The 14627-nt window shown below is 37.7% G+C and overlaps 3 protein-coding genes across 3 annotated transcripts; 1 reads left to right on the top strand and 2 right to left on the bottom strand.

The window, feature by feature from the left end:
* Nucleotides 1–1245: 1245 nt before the first annotated feature.
* On the top strand, nt 1246–5936 carry ndufc2 (NADH:ubiquinone oxidoreductase subunit C2; the record flags this gene model as incomplete). Its single annotated transcript, XM_014012775.1, is given in 3 exon segments — nt 1246–1844; nt 3997–4140; nt 5777–5936. Coding segments are annotated over 3 exon segments (330 nt in total). The 3' UTR covers nt 5827–5936.
* A 113-nt stretch (nt 5937–6049) lies between these two features.
* Nucleotides 6050–7760, bottom strand: thrsp (thyroid hormone responsive). Its single transcript, XM_014012774.1, has one exon. The coding sequence runs from the start codon at nt 6579–6581 to the stop codon at nt 6165–6167; it is 417 nt and encodes a 138-aa protein (XP_013868228.1). The 5' UTR covers nt 6582–7760; the 3' UTR covers nt 6050–6164.
* Nucleotides 7761–7982: 222 nt separating this feature from the next.
* Nucleotides 7983–11441, bottom strand: guca1c (guanylate cyclase activator 1C). The gene is made up of 4 exons (XM_014012773.1): nt 11055–11441; nt 9680–9829; nt 8635–8722; nt 7983–8556 (listed from the first exon to the last, which is right to left on the bottom strand). The coding sequence occupies exons 1-4, from the start codon at nt 11247–11249 to the stop codon at nt 8420–8422; spliced, it is 570 nt and encodes a 189-aa protein (XP_013868227.1). The 5' UTR covers nt 11250–11441; the 3' UTR covers nt 7983–8419.
* Between the last annotated feature and the right edge of the window lie 3186 nt (nt 11442–14627).

The following is a 14627-nucleotide window of genomic DNA, read 5'->3' as shown; positions in this document are numbered from 1 at the left end:
TCTCATAATATTATGACTTTAATCTCGTAATATTACGACTGTATTCTCATAATATCATGACTTTAATCTCGTAATATTACGACTATATTCTCATAATATTACGACTTTAATCTCATAATATTATGACTTTTATCTTGTAATATTACAACTTTACTCTCATAATATTATGACTATGTTTATATGAATTTAATGTTGTAATATTATGACTTTATTCTCATAATAATTTTTTTTAATCTCGTTGTGTGGCCCTAATACCCCATTGTACATTGGAAATTTAAGCGTGAGAAAACACCAGATGCATATTATGTTGTAGTTTTTGTACATCCTTGGCACAAAGTTGTTCTTATTCTCTGTGTAGGTTGGACTCTGTGCCTTGAATGGATGAATGGATTATTATTACAACATTATTACTACAATACTCCCATTTCTAATGCAAATAAGGATAATAAAGACCTTGTATTAATAATGCTTAATTTGATTTATACTGTATGCTGCTGTAACTGTGAATATTGAGCAGTAAATAAACATTTCACAGCTATAACAGGGCTTTGAAATGAACTTCGTATATAACATAAAACAGGTCACAATTTATTGGTAATATTAAAACCATAAAAATACCAATTATGTTAGCAAAACTTGGGGTGCTGTCAGCTGGATGAACCGGCCCCATTTTGTATATGAAAATGAGATCAGAGCTGAATCATTAAGGAGACAAACTGTTGCTCAAATCACTGATTTTAAACCTTATTGAAGAAGTAAACCTAGCTGCATAGAAAAAAAAATCATCTATCTGCACCGAGTCGCCTTCATTTCCCCCCTGCTCTGTATTGTTAAATCAAAACAAGTGTTTAAAGGTTCGTGTTTACTCTACACTTCTTGTCAATAATCATTTATCTTCAGCCTGACTCACCAGAGCGAAGCTAGCAACCAGTAGCTAGTAGCAAAACGAGCTACCGAGCGATTCTAGCCATTTTGGCATTATCTGCAGATGCAGGAGGAGGAGGAGGAGGGGGGGGAGGAAATCAAAGTCTGCCCAGCGAATGACGACAGGAAATAGTTTGCGCTTACCCCAAAAAACTCGGGGATATCCCCGGACTTTAACACTCCTTGGTATGCATAGGTCAGCTCCCTCAGATAAGCGAAGCCGCTGCTGCTGGGCAGGGTGTAACTCCCCCCGGCTGTGAGCTGTGTGTCCTCGGCAGCCCAGTAGCAGCAGCAGCCCGTGTCTGATAAAAGGAGGAGGAGGGAGGAAGAGGAGGGAGAAGGAGACTGGAATGCGTTCAATGATGTCATTAGCTCTGCATGCATGTATTGCTAATCCGCTAAGTTTCACTCCGACGCATTTAATAGAGCATGCATTAAGGTTTATTATTATTATTATGCCTGGGTTCTGTGCGAAGCTTTAAGAAGAAACTCCGCCTGCTTTAACGTTATTTACACCACTGCCCTTTTAATCAGCAGGAATATAAGTGAAAAGTCCCGACAGCACAGATTTATTAACGCAGCTCTCTGTTTAGTCCTCAGCGGGAAGCTGGTGAGTTTTCTTCTACCCTCGGTTGCTGGGAAACAAGTTAGGCGGAACTTAAATGAGTTTTCATTGTTGCGTCCGGACGTTCGATCCCGTTGCACAACGCGTCCTTGATTTTACTAGAGGTGATAGTTGATCGTCCGAGCGCACGGCTGGTGGATCACAAGGAAACAGCAGGCTATGGATCTTCCAGAGGAGGCGAAGGTTCTGCCTCCTCCGTCGCTCTTTAACATGCACACGGCGTACTTCGGTTTCTTGGGCTGGTTCACCGCCATAATGGACAATGCTTTCAGGCAAAGGCCTCCGCTGAGAGCAGGTTAGCATATTAGCATGTCTTTATCTTAAGAGAAAGCTAAGGCTTGTGTGCTCTGCTCTTGTTTCAAATTAACGTCAAACTCATTTAATGATATATTTATAATTGTAAGGAGCTTATGTAAGCACTTTGGCCAACTTCTGTTGTTTTTTATGTGCTATGTAAATAAAAATTGACATTTAATATAACAATGCTACATGTAGGGATGTTGACATGTCGTCAGCAGCTGCTGCCATTTTCTTCCCAAACTGCAAGGCTGCTCGGTGTGTTTGCTTGTAATTTCCTCCTGTTTCGTTATTTTTACGAATTTCAACAAAGCGCACTGACGTCAGGTAGTTAGTTACAGCCTCGTCTTCCAGTTTTTACTTTTTGTTGATGCATTTTGAAGAGAGTTTTTTGAAAACAGGATCAAAGTAAATCACCTGAGTTTTTCTAGTGACCCCGTAAATAGATAAGCTGCCACGAAGAACATTATTTTATCTGCCCTTGTTCTAAATTTGATGATGATTTGATACGTCGAAGCATGTTTTTTTAATCCGGAACAGCACTTGTTAGCAAAATGTGTTGTTGCTCGTCTTCGTCACTTGACACATTTAAGACGCTGTCATTGGTTGAGGAGCTTTGTTTACAAAACAGATGTCCACATGGTTTTTAAATTGTTTTAATTTCCTTACTTTCTAAGACACATGAAGTTGACTTGATGCTGCAGTTTGTCTTGTAATATTATTTTGATCCCTTTCTGCTACTTTTGAATTGGCTATTATTAAGTTTTATTAGTTTTTAGGATACAAGGTGCTTCCTACAAAAACGTGAATCTTTTCCTAAAATTTCATGGCGATATCTTGAACACTGAGGAAGTTATGAGCAAAAATAGGAAACAGCAAGGTGAAATGGCCCCATTGGTTCTGCTGTGAACTGCAGCAAGAAAACATCAATAACTTCCCTCATACTTGAGATAATCACAGGATTTTGGTGTTATTTTGTTTGGTTTGTAATAGGGTTGGGCAATATAGGCAAAAAAAATTAATCACGATTAATTGTGGTATTTGGCCGATAACAATTAATTTGACGATTAATCCCCTGGACACCCTTATGTCCTGGTCACATGACCAATTTAGTGGAAAAGATTTGTGCTTCATAAAAATCTGTTCCAAATTGTTTCAAAATTACAGACTCCAGGCTGTACATCAATGTTTAAATTGTGTTGATAAATAAACTTTTTTAAATGTTTGTCATAGTTGAAGCGGAAAGGAGCTCTGAGTGGCATTAATCGTATTAATCAAGTGCCAGAAAATAATAGATTAATGTTTTTCTGGCGATTAATTGCACACGATACGATTATGCCCAACCCTAGTTTGTAATGTACTTTTGGAATCCGCTGTCAGATTTAATATTGGTGTAGGATTAAAAAATTTATCCACATCCCTACACTTGGGCGTTTAGAATTTCGCTGTAAACAATAGGTTTGAATTTATTACCATAATCTGCCTAAAGGTGCAGTATTTTTAAACGATAGCACACAAAACAAATCTTTTATATAACAATACTTAACATTCACCTAATGCAATAAAATGAAAAGAGATACACACACACACACACACACAAAAAGAAAAAAGCAGCAACAATAACATTAAACAATAATAAGTGTTTTTCATGCAATGTGACCATGCTGATATTAACAGCCTTTCTATACAGGGTTCAATGAAATTCCTTATACAAGACTTCAAAGAACTAAATTGTGAACTAGAGTGGGCTGGTTTTATCAGCTGCTGCAGCATCTTTGTGTTCTTGCGTAGTAATTGATTAAGAAAACGTGTATGGATTTTTTTAAGTGGCTGACACTGAGGGATTAGATCAGCGGTGTCCAAAGTCAGTCCTCAAGGGCTGGTGTCGTGCGTCTGTCTGATGTGCATCTCGGCATGTTAGTGGCTTTTCAGAACTTTTAGTTTTTAATGTCTTTGTTTTTGGAAAAGCAGCTCACAGAGCTGCTTTTCCAAAAACAAAGACATTAAAAACTAAAAGCAGCTCACTTTTTGCTCTTATTAAAAGTTCAAAATTACCTTTTTTTTTGTAATGGCTCATAATTTATTTTGTGTATTATGCGTGCCCGTTATCCACTGTGTTGAGTTTGTTTACATTTCTTTTATTTTTTTAGGCGTTCATCGACAAGTTCTCCTTACAACAATCTGCTGGTGCTATGGCTATCATCACGTAAAGCGTGCAAATTACATTGGCGCCAAACGGGATCGAGACATATCGGGGTACATTAAACTCCATCCGGACAGATTTCCACAAAAAGGTAAGTGAACATTTTAATTGTTTTTTAATGCTTAGAAAATGTGCTAAAACAAGTGAAATATTTATAGCATGTAGCTCATATCCAGATTTGTTTGTACATACTGTGTATAACTGTTTAAAAGCTACAAAGGTGCAGTAATTCACTGTTTGTATATGTGACCCATCACATCAAACTGAGGATTAGGTCAGATTTTAGTCAAAATGAACCAAGCACATTCTCATCAGTTCCAGAGAAATGACTTTATTTGTCTTTTTCATCAAGATAAACCTCTGATATTTTGTCTGAATCCTGTTTTTTTTCTCTCTCTGTGTGTGTGTGTGTGTGTGTGTGTGTGTGTGTGTGTGTGTGTTGTAACTTTTGATGTCATTTTAAAGAAGAAACCTCCAACAATATTCAGTGCACACTATTGTGATTCATTTCCCATCCAAGTCATCTCAACTTTGCCATGCTTCTCCTCCTGCATACTTTGTCCTAGAGCTGCCATTGTAATTTATATCTGTAACGCTCCTGTGCCAAAAGATGGCTATGCCTTTTGGTGCCTGTAAAACTTACAGTTTATGAAATATTAATGTTTAATGAAATATAATGGCAGTCAATGGAGCCTTGTATTGGTCCAATACTGCCCCATGCTGTACTCAACTTGGTACTGCACCATAGTTTAATATTTCAACTCAGTAGTTCAGTGTTTACAGTACTAATATGATTGCATTTTGGTGTTTTACTATAATTGTCTTATTACTGCTTGATTGTTGTAATATTATGCATTTTTGTGTCAATAATTGTATTGGCAATGTGGCCTCTTTCTGCACACGTACAAATCAACCCCTGCCACCATCTTCTGCCACAGTTCCACTGGTTTAATGGTCTATGTCATGGACTTTCATGTGGGAGATCAGGGTTCAAAACCCAGCTATTGCAACTTTAACAAAAAATATCTTCAAATTTCATATTGTCACATAATTACCTTAATTACAAACACCTGCTGATGTGGCAGGCACAAGCTGGTATTGAAAACACATTTGAACTTGGCCAAAGTTCATTCTGCAAGTCCAATGCTGCAGGCAAAGCCATGCTGCAATGCAATGCACACTTGTTTTTACATCGTAAAAACCCATGTCTAGTTGGAAATTGAGATTTTCCAGCTGGAAAGAAAAAAAATCTTTGCTATTTTGCAGGGGAAAATCGTAAAAAAAAAATGTAGTCTTTTCTGCTCAACAACAGTTTTTTTGTTGTTACTGTTAAAAAAAGTGTTTCAAAAAGTTCTTTAAGATTATATTTCGGACCGTTCATTCAAAGGATCCATAGATAAAGTATTTATTCATTATGCTTTGACTGAATGCAGTTATTGAAAATGTCTGAACCAATGCACTATAGGTATTTTTTTTCCTCCACATACCACTTTGACTTACTCCTCAGTTCAATGTGATGAGTCATAATTAAATATTAAACAATTTACACAAAATTGTAAACTTTTTAAACATCTTTATGGTTTATATTCTGTTTTTATGTAATGAATATTGTCATGTTCTAATCTCAGGTTTGGCGTTTCGGAGTATTTGCTGTGTTCTAACTTCTCGTCTAAGAACAAGCGTCTGCTTTTATCTACAGTAAAGTCATGTTTCTTTTATCCTACCAGAAAAAAAGACCTTTGCAGAGATTGTGGAGCCATTCTTTCCTATCCGCTAAGTGTGTGTGGCTGATGAGAGGAGGGAACAGAGGGAACAAAGGACAAACAGTAACGACTTGAGCTACCTGTTTGTAAAGTATAGATGTGTAAATAAAAAATACCCAACCTATTCATTTTCTGACTGATTTTTACTTTAGTGAGATTGGTTAGGTTTATTCATAAACTATAACCTTCATGACAATATTTTTAAATAACAAGCTGTGAAAAAGGAGGCACAATAGATCAGTTTTGGCAAAGCACATTTATTCCATTTTCAACAGAAGTTGAGGGTCTTTGGTTGAAAACAGTGCAGCCGTCACGTATTTTACAAACTCCAGATATTTGCACGTCTGCAAATTTAACGTGATGCCACTCCAATGATGTCCAGGTACCTCTCAGTGAGGCTTTTAGTCGTCTTCGTGAGGTCGTTCATAACAGAGAACAGTCCTCTCAGGTGGAAGAGAAAGAGCGCTTCGGGGTCGGCGTCCAGGAGAGGCTCCGGGGTCGTGGCGAGCGCCGACGTCTTGGCCTTGAGGTCGTCCGGCGGCAGCGGCGGAGCCAGGCTGCTCTCCGCCGTGTTTCGGATGGCTCTGAGCATGGAGTAGTCGGCGTACAGGTCCCTGCGGGCGTCGTCGGCCGCCTCGCAGTCGGAGGGCACGTCGCGCAGCAGGCTGGGCACGAGGACCGTCCGCTCCATGTCGCCCACGGCCGAGCTGTACCGCTTCAGGGTCAGAACCAGGCTGCGTTTGTTGAACCCGACGTCGGCGGACTGCATGTTTGCTGGGGTGGGACAGCTGCTCCCGAGCGATGGGTGGTGGACAGCAGGAAGCAGTGCAGAGCTGTGAGCTGCAAAACTGCAGTTTTATACGGCCAAGAAGTGGGTTGATCCCGTGCGGTTACGCCACGGCATCATCCGAGACTAAAACCTGCGAGCTCTGTTGAGTCGAACCTTATCTTTATTTGGTTTACACAACCCACGGTATCTTCACTTTCTAATTTCAGAACAGATTGCATCAAAATGTGCTTCTGTGGAATTATTAACCACGCAGACCGTCGGCGTCACGTTTGAACGTTGGCTGATCGTTTCTGTTAACACACAGGTTGAGCTCAGGTTTCACCCAGAGTAAACCCTTTGGCAGGTTGAGGTCATCTCACGGTTTTGAACTCAGATGTCATCATTTCGGACCATTTACAAAAACAAAATTACATGTTTCATGGGGGGTTTTCATGTTGATGCAACTGTTTATTTTTTTCAGCTTTGCCAGAACTTATTTTACATCTTACATTCACAGGCACTGACTCATTTTACATAAAACCTGTTATAAATTCTGACAAATACAGATTATACCACACACTGATAAGTCTGTTGCACTAAAAGCCATAAAAAGTCATTTTGGCCACAAGAGGGCAACACTGAGTCAACTTCATTTGCATGCTTTTACATTATATTCTATTTTCAAAAATGTATAATAATTAGTTTTCACCACAGCCTGAGCCACGCACAACGACTTTAAAAACCTGTTATAAATCAAAAAGAAAAAAAGTTAAGACAATCAGTTCAGTTTCTGCAGTTCTCCACAAGTGCATCACATCATAAACACTCCCAGTTATTGCTTCCTTTAAAAAAGATAATAAAAGGCATCATTTTTATCTTAATAGTAGCAAAAATTTGTAAAACCTCATGTTGACAGCCATGTATGGATCCAGTTAGTGCAGCTGCAGGTTTTAATCAGCGTCACAGTTTTTAAATAATCTCATCTCGATGGCTGTTTTACATGCTAATCCTAGTTTCTACCGAGTCCAGACCACCTTTAGAACCACTGTTAGAATTTAGTTTAGCTAAAAGGGAAAAGATGTGTATGAATCCATCCTTTTCCTGTACACACTTCTTCCTTTTCAGGGTCGCGTGGGTCACTGGTGCCCATATCCAGCGGTCACAGTGCGAGGGGCGGGGTACACCCTGGACAGGTCGCAAATCCATCACAGGGCCACACATAGAGACAAACGAGACAAACAACCATTCACTCTCTCACTCACACCTAGGGACAATTTAGAGTTATCAATTAACCTAACAGTCATGTTTTTGGTCTGTGGGAGGAAGCCGGAGTACCCGGAGAGAACCCACGCCTGCACGGAGAGAACATGCAAACTCTACCCAGAAAGGTCCCCGGACCGGGATTTGAACCGGTGACCTTCTTGCTGAGAGGCATCAACCAACTGAGCCACCGTGCCGCCTGTGTATAAATCCAAATTGCACTAAAACTTTTTGAACTTGAGCATTTAACTCGTTTTTTATCACTTCAGGCTTTCTATAAGATGAGCTCCAATTGATACAAATTGATCTGATGTTTTTCATCCAATCTGCACAAAATTAAATGCTCCTTGAAGAAAATTGTCCTCGTTTATCTAAATCTCATTTCATAAAAAAGTGCTTGACGCCTATAAGCAAAGCTGTAAATAAAGCCCACAGAGCACCAGCAGAGGAGGAAGTTCTGTGCGTCTCCTCTGCACCACAGCTCAGCAGCTTGGGTTTATTTATTTTTTGCAGTCAGAGATTTGGATTAACTCTCCTGAAGCAGCTCTCCCCCACAATCCTGTTTGTGGCTCCCGGGCTCATTTCAAAGCTTTCCTCTTTTGACCCTTGATGATGATTTCCAGGACGTGGGTCAGGTCCATCATCCTGGTGAGCATGTCCATGATGTCCGGGTGCTCCTTGGCTCCGCTGATGAACTCCTCCAGCGTCAGCTCACCTGAGAGGAGAAGGTTTTCTTAACCTCGCACAACTTATTTACTTTTTTTTTTACATGAACTATATGATTTATATTTACCTTCTCTTTTGATGTCAATCCTCTCATATATAAGATTCACAATCTGGTCTGGAGGGATGTCATAACTTCTGGTGATATCTTGAATAGCCTGAAAGACGTTATGCAGATAAATTCAAACTTAGCAAAAAGTAGTAAATGTAAGAAAGTACTAATTTTAAACAAAAAATGAAAAGAGTATACTTCCAATTTACCTTTCATGTACTCATCCGACATATACTTAACCAAGTTTATCTTACACTATACTTGGCTTGTACTAAAAGTATACTAAAAGTTTAAGTATACTTAGTCTATAATGATTAAACTTTTGGCCAAGAGAAACTTTAGTGGTACACTGAAAGTACAAATTCACAGACTGGTTAATTTGTAGTATATTTCAAGATTAAACTAAAAGTATACTTGGATTACTTTCACTATACTTTATTAAACTTATTGTTGGGTCAATTTAGTCCTAGAAGTATACTTGTTAGTAAACTGGTAGTATACTTAGCTATAAGTCCACTTAGGGAAATACACTTTTATGTACTTTTGTAATGCCATGTACTTAAAGTGTACTTCTTTTTGGTAAGTTTATAAACCTAAAAAGACATAACAGTATACTTAAAGTATACTATTCTGTAAAAAAAAAAAAAAAAAAAGGTCCCAATTTAGTACGAATGAGTATTAAATCAGTATACCTTCTAGTACACTACAAGTACATGGTGGCCAATATACTTGATAAACTTATTTTCAAATATACTTATTAAAATGAACTTCAAGTATACTACTTTTCGCTAAGGGTATGGGCATGAGTTGTAAAATTAAACAGTGTTTTATAATCAATAATGCTTAAATAATATTGGTTTTATTGTTTTTTGCACCAACAAGTGAACCTTTCGGTGACAGAGCGTGATTGTTGCGTGAGAATTGGCCTGTGAGTTAGATTAAAGGCCACATTTAGCTCACCGATGAGGTAAGACGTGCACAGATTAGATGTTCAGTCAAGTTCACGACCTGTTATAAACAAAGAACCCCAGTTTACGAAACAACAGCAGAGACAACGCTGTACCTTAAATATAGTTTCCAGCTCCTCTTTGTCAATTTTCCCATTTCCGTCCTGATCAAAGAGCTTAAAGTACCACTTCAGTTTCTGGTTCACCTCTCCTTTCAGCAACAAGCTTATAGCTGCGATGTATTCCACAAAATCTAGATAGCCGTCCTGAGGGGGAGGAAAAAGACAGATAATGTCAGTAAAAAATGATTGCATCATTGTTTACTGAACTGAGATTTTAAAATTTTTACATTATTCAACATGTGACATTTTGAAATTAAAAATAGTAATAAATTTTTTGTGCTTTTTTAACAACAAATCACACCAAAAACATCAAATATGTTTATTCCATAACATTATTTCTAGTCAAATTATTTTTTTGGTTCTGAAAAGACGTTTACATGAGTAAAGCCACTTTTCTACGGAAGCTGAGAGTGGCCATTTCAGGCATATATTTTTCCCCCCATGGTTTCCTCGTGATAACAACGTATTATCGTGAAATAAGGAGTGTTTTCTCGAGATAACGAGTTCATTTCAAATACATTATTTTATCAGTTGAAATTACTGAAATTCTATGAGTTGGTTGATTATAATATTTTACAGATTATGTATAAGGCTCACAAATGTATATTACCTTTAAACAACCAATTTAATTTTGTTAAGAGAGAAAGTTGTTATGATCTGAAGTGGGTTTGTGAAACCTGGATTTCGAACTGGTTTTTGGGAGCGATGTACTTCCATACAAGGAATAAGATTATGGAACAATCTGGAGAGTGATGTCAAAAATGCCAGATCAATATTTATGTTTCAGAGGATGATAAAAGTCATTTTGTTAAGAAAAAAACAATATAATGTGTATTCATATGAACTGTTGTTTGGTAAGGATTTGAGGTTGTTTTTGTTTAGTTTGTCTTGTTTTGTAGATTATTATTGTTTAACAGTATTAATTTTGGGAGGAAAAAGGCGCAGATACTATAAGATTGTTTTCTTCTATCTACTGCTTTTCATTTTATATGTGATTTGTATTTTTAGTGTATATAAATTTTGTTTATTTTCAAAAAAAATTAACAAAGTAAAAAAAATATTTTTTCCAGATAGCTTTCATCTTGTGCATCAATCAGTAACCATGTAGACAACCTGGTCCCCTCGGCTCACTGATTAAGTTTGTTTGTTTGTTTGTTTGTTTATCGTTATTTAATAAGGCAAATTCAATTGAGACAAATAATGTCTATCACTAGAAAATCATGGAAAAAATATATACAGAAAACAGCAGCTCTCGGCTTCCGTACTTTCCCTTCTAACTAACGCAGAAGTCACGATTATAGTTAAATAAATTAATAATTATTATTTAAATAAGGTAGAAAGGTAAAAAAAAAAAGTTTATATTTTTTACCCCATCCATGTCAAAGGTCAAAAAGACTTGGTCCACGTAGCTGCTGGCCTCCTCTGACATCCCGTTCATCTCCAGCATGGTCTTGAGCTCGAACAGCGTGATGACCCCTGAGGGGGACTCCCTCATGAACTTTGTGTACCAGTGGTGCATGTCCTCCTCCAGGATGTCGTCCAGTTTCGTTCCGTGGGAACCCATCGCTCCTTTGGAGAACTGGGGTTTGCAGGAAGCCGGGGGGGACAGAGAAAGCTGGAGGAGATGGCGTGGCTTCAGCACCTTTTGGTTTCTGCCTGAAACGCAGCACAAAGTCTGAACTAATCTTTAAGCCCCGAGGAGAGATAAACCCTTTAATGGGAAGGCTGCAGCTTCTTCCTGGAACCTCAGGACGTTCTATCTGTAGAGAGAAGTGGGCCGGATGTCATTATTCAGCACGATTAGACCTAAATATGGATCAATGGCTTCAAACAAAAAAATAGGTTATAATTAATTAATTAATTACTTTTTCAACCTGCTGTAGAGGTTAGGGATGATGTCTGCACATACATGCATTATCATGCTTATTATACACGTTATAAAATATGCAGCAATTCTCAGTGAGCCTGATGAAATCAAATTATTTTAACATTTCCTTGCTCAGGATGGTAACAGCAAACTCTGACAGATCTGACAAGTTTGTTTGAGTCAGTGATTTTATGGCCTGAATGACAGTTATAGTGTTTACTCAGAGGTTACAGCATCAGAATGCAATATTAAAGGTTTATTTATTAAAGAGTTTATAGGGGTTTTTTGTGTGTGTGTTTATCTAACAGAATTTAATTACAGCAATATGAATTAATAGTAGCTGTATTTTTTTCTCTTCATTATGTTTTACATTAACGAGCTTGTTGATACGTAAATGTAAGCCTAAACGGTCTACTCTTCTTAATGAGCTACATGTTCAAAAAGAAAAAAATTGTAAAGGTCCTCTGGACGGGTTCTTCTCTAATGAAACGTTTCGTCTCTCCTCCAAGAGACTTCTTCAGTCTGAGAGTTTCAGGCAAAATTCAGGCTTTTAAGCCCTGCCTCCATGTGACTGATACAATACATGTCTATCGTTGACACCTAATTAACACCTATTGTTAACAGGGGGTGGAGTGATACTGGCAATAGCAGCACTGTAGGAGGGGGACAACTGAAAACGGAGGCCTCCACCTCTGTTTAATGATGGACGGTCTTTCTTCACAAAAATGGCTTCTTTTACTCCTCTCTCAAACCAACGTTCCTCCCTATCAAGAATGAGAACATCCTCATCTCTGAAGGAGTGACCGCTGGCCTGTAAATGAGTGAAAACTGCAGAGTTCTGGCCATTAGATGTAGCTCGTCTGTGTTGGGACATTCTTTTGAACAGTGGCTGCTTTGTTTCCCCGATGTATAACTGGTCGCAGTCCTCCTGGCACTTAACAGCATATACAACATTGCTCTGTTTGTGCCGGGGCTACGTTAAATTTTTTCATCAATACAACAATGAGGGGATTGATGAAGCGAGCAGCCTCCAAACTAAAATGACGTGAAAGGTTTGGTACAAATAAATGTCCCGCAGTTGTTAAACTTGCTCTGTCAACCGATTCCAAGCGCAGAGGGAGCACATTTTACACTCTTCAGATTGACTTCCTGTTTGTAACGGAGCTATCAAAGCTCAGCAACGCTCCTTATAGTAAATCTGGCTTGAGACGATTGACAATTCTCAAAATAGGATTGAGAAGATGGACCACCCGCACAGCCAGCTAATGTCTATTAGCCTATTAGACGTACACAGGCCGAGCCAAAGCTGATTTTGTCCCGTTGCCAGCAAATTACTAAACCTTTACGTAAACAGAAGGGAGGAGCCTCAGGTGAAGCTCCTGGGTGTTAATTAATTCCTCTGATTATTATAGTCTGATCAGAGGGACAAACTGATAGGTTGTCCTTGTTTTCTTCGGCTTTCTGCCGCCACAAACCTGATTATAGCAAAACTCCTTTATTTTGTACAGGGAGGGTTTGTTATCACCTGTCTGTGTGTGAAGGTGTTCATGTCATCTTTAGCACACACTATAAACATAATGCAAGTCACAAAATGGTGCTGGTTGCATCATGAGTTAAAAGTAAGGTAGTAACAATTAAATGAGAATCAATTATAGCTGCTTAAAATGTGAATCAATTCATAAAAATGAATGAATCAATTTCATTGTTAGTGTATATAGGAATTGTGTATTTTGTAGGTTAGTTTTTTCTTCTTTCTGCTGCCTTTCATTTTTTTTTATCTTTGATTTGTATATTTTTTATTTCCTATTGTATATAGTTTAGTTTTTATTGAAATGAATAAATTTCTAAAATTAAAAATAAAATAAGTCAAATTCAGCTGGTTACCTGATAAGTTAAAGTTATGAAAGGATTTGTAATGACATTTTTACTTAATTTGAAGTTATATTCTTTTACTAAGACAACAGCCAGTTAGTTTGATACAAGGACAAAAATGTCGATTGTAAAAAAATATATATTTGGTTATAAAATGGCAAAAAAAAACAACAACAATAACTTGAAAATAATCACAATTGTGAACTTAAAATTGAGAATCGAATTGGGTTTTAGTGAATGGCTTCATCCAGGGGCGGAGCCTGATGGGTGGCCACACCTGGTCTCTGATTCCACCCCAGGTACGATCAGTCTCAGCTGCTCCACTGCAAACTTAATCTCAATAAGTCTTAAAATGACTTAAAATTATAGTCTTCATTTTGATTAATATTTAGAATTTAGTTATATTTACAGACACTTCTGCACTAATTTTCAGTTTTGTGTGTCTAAAAAATGTGTAAGTTGTGATTAGCATTTAGCATATTTTTTGATCATTCCTCAAAAAATAAAAAAATAAGGCTCAGTGTTTCTTAAAACAGTTTAATTAAAGCCATGTGATAACAGGATGTTGCATGAAGAACATGCGCCCCCTCTGCTGGTCACACAACAAACACCAAAACTAGACTCAACGAAGGGAAAGAAAAACTATACTGACAGAAAATAAAAGCATAAAATGGTACAAAGCGTGGTTCATATTCTTTATTCAGGCTTCTAACTTGGTAAAAACAGGTTCAATGTTTTCTTAAACTGATCGTCTAAAAGCATTTGTTTAATCTAGGCAAATGTTTGCAGTTCCAGTTTGCAAATGATGTCAGGTCATGAGCGATAACTACACAGGAGTGTAAATATGTAAACCATGTACTTTAATATGAAAAACAGCTTTTTATACAGACATAAAAACACAGTAAAAATACTTCAAATGAAAAAAAAAATGTATATACAATATGAAAACAGTTTTATTTTCACTTTGAGGCACTCCCAGTCTGTTTAACCAGCAGCCACATGTCCTCTTTAAATCATGTGAGATGATTCAAGCAGCCAAAGTTCATTAGTGTCGTTAAACAACAGCTTTCTGTGGTGAGTTTCTTGTGACGTGACCCTTAAGAGAAGTCGCACACTTCAAACCTCAGTGAGGTACAGCGGGTAAAATAAGTATTGAACACGTCACCATTTTTCTCAGTAAATATATTACTAGAGGTGCTAATG

This window comes from Austrofundulus limnaeus, unplaced genomic scaffold, assembly GCF_001266775.1.
Source record: "Austrofundulus limnaeus strain Quisiro unplaced genomic scaffold, Austrofundulus_limnaeus-1.0 Scaffold94, whole genome shotgun sequence".
Taxonomy (NCBI): Eukaryota; Metazoa; Chordata; class Actinopteri; order Cyprinodontiformes; family Rivulidae; genus Austrofundulus; species Austrofundulus limnaeus.
This window is presented reverse-complemented; position numbering and strand designations above follow the sequence as displayed.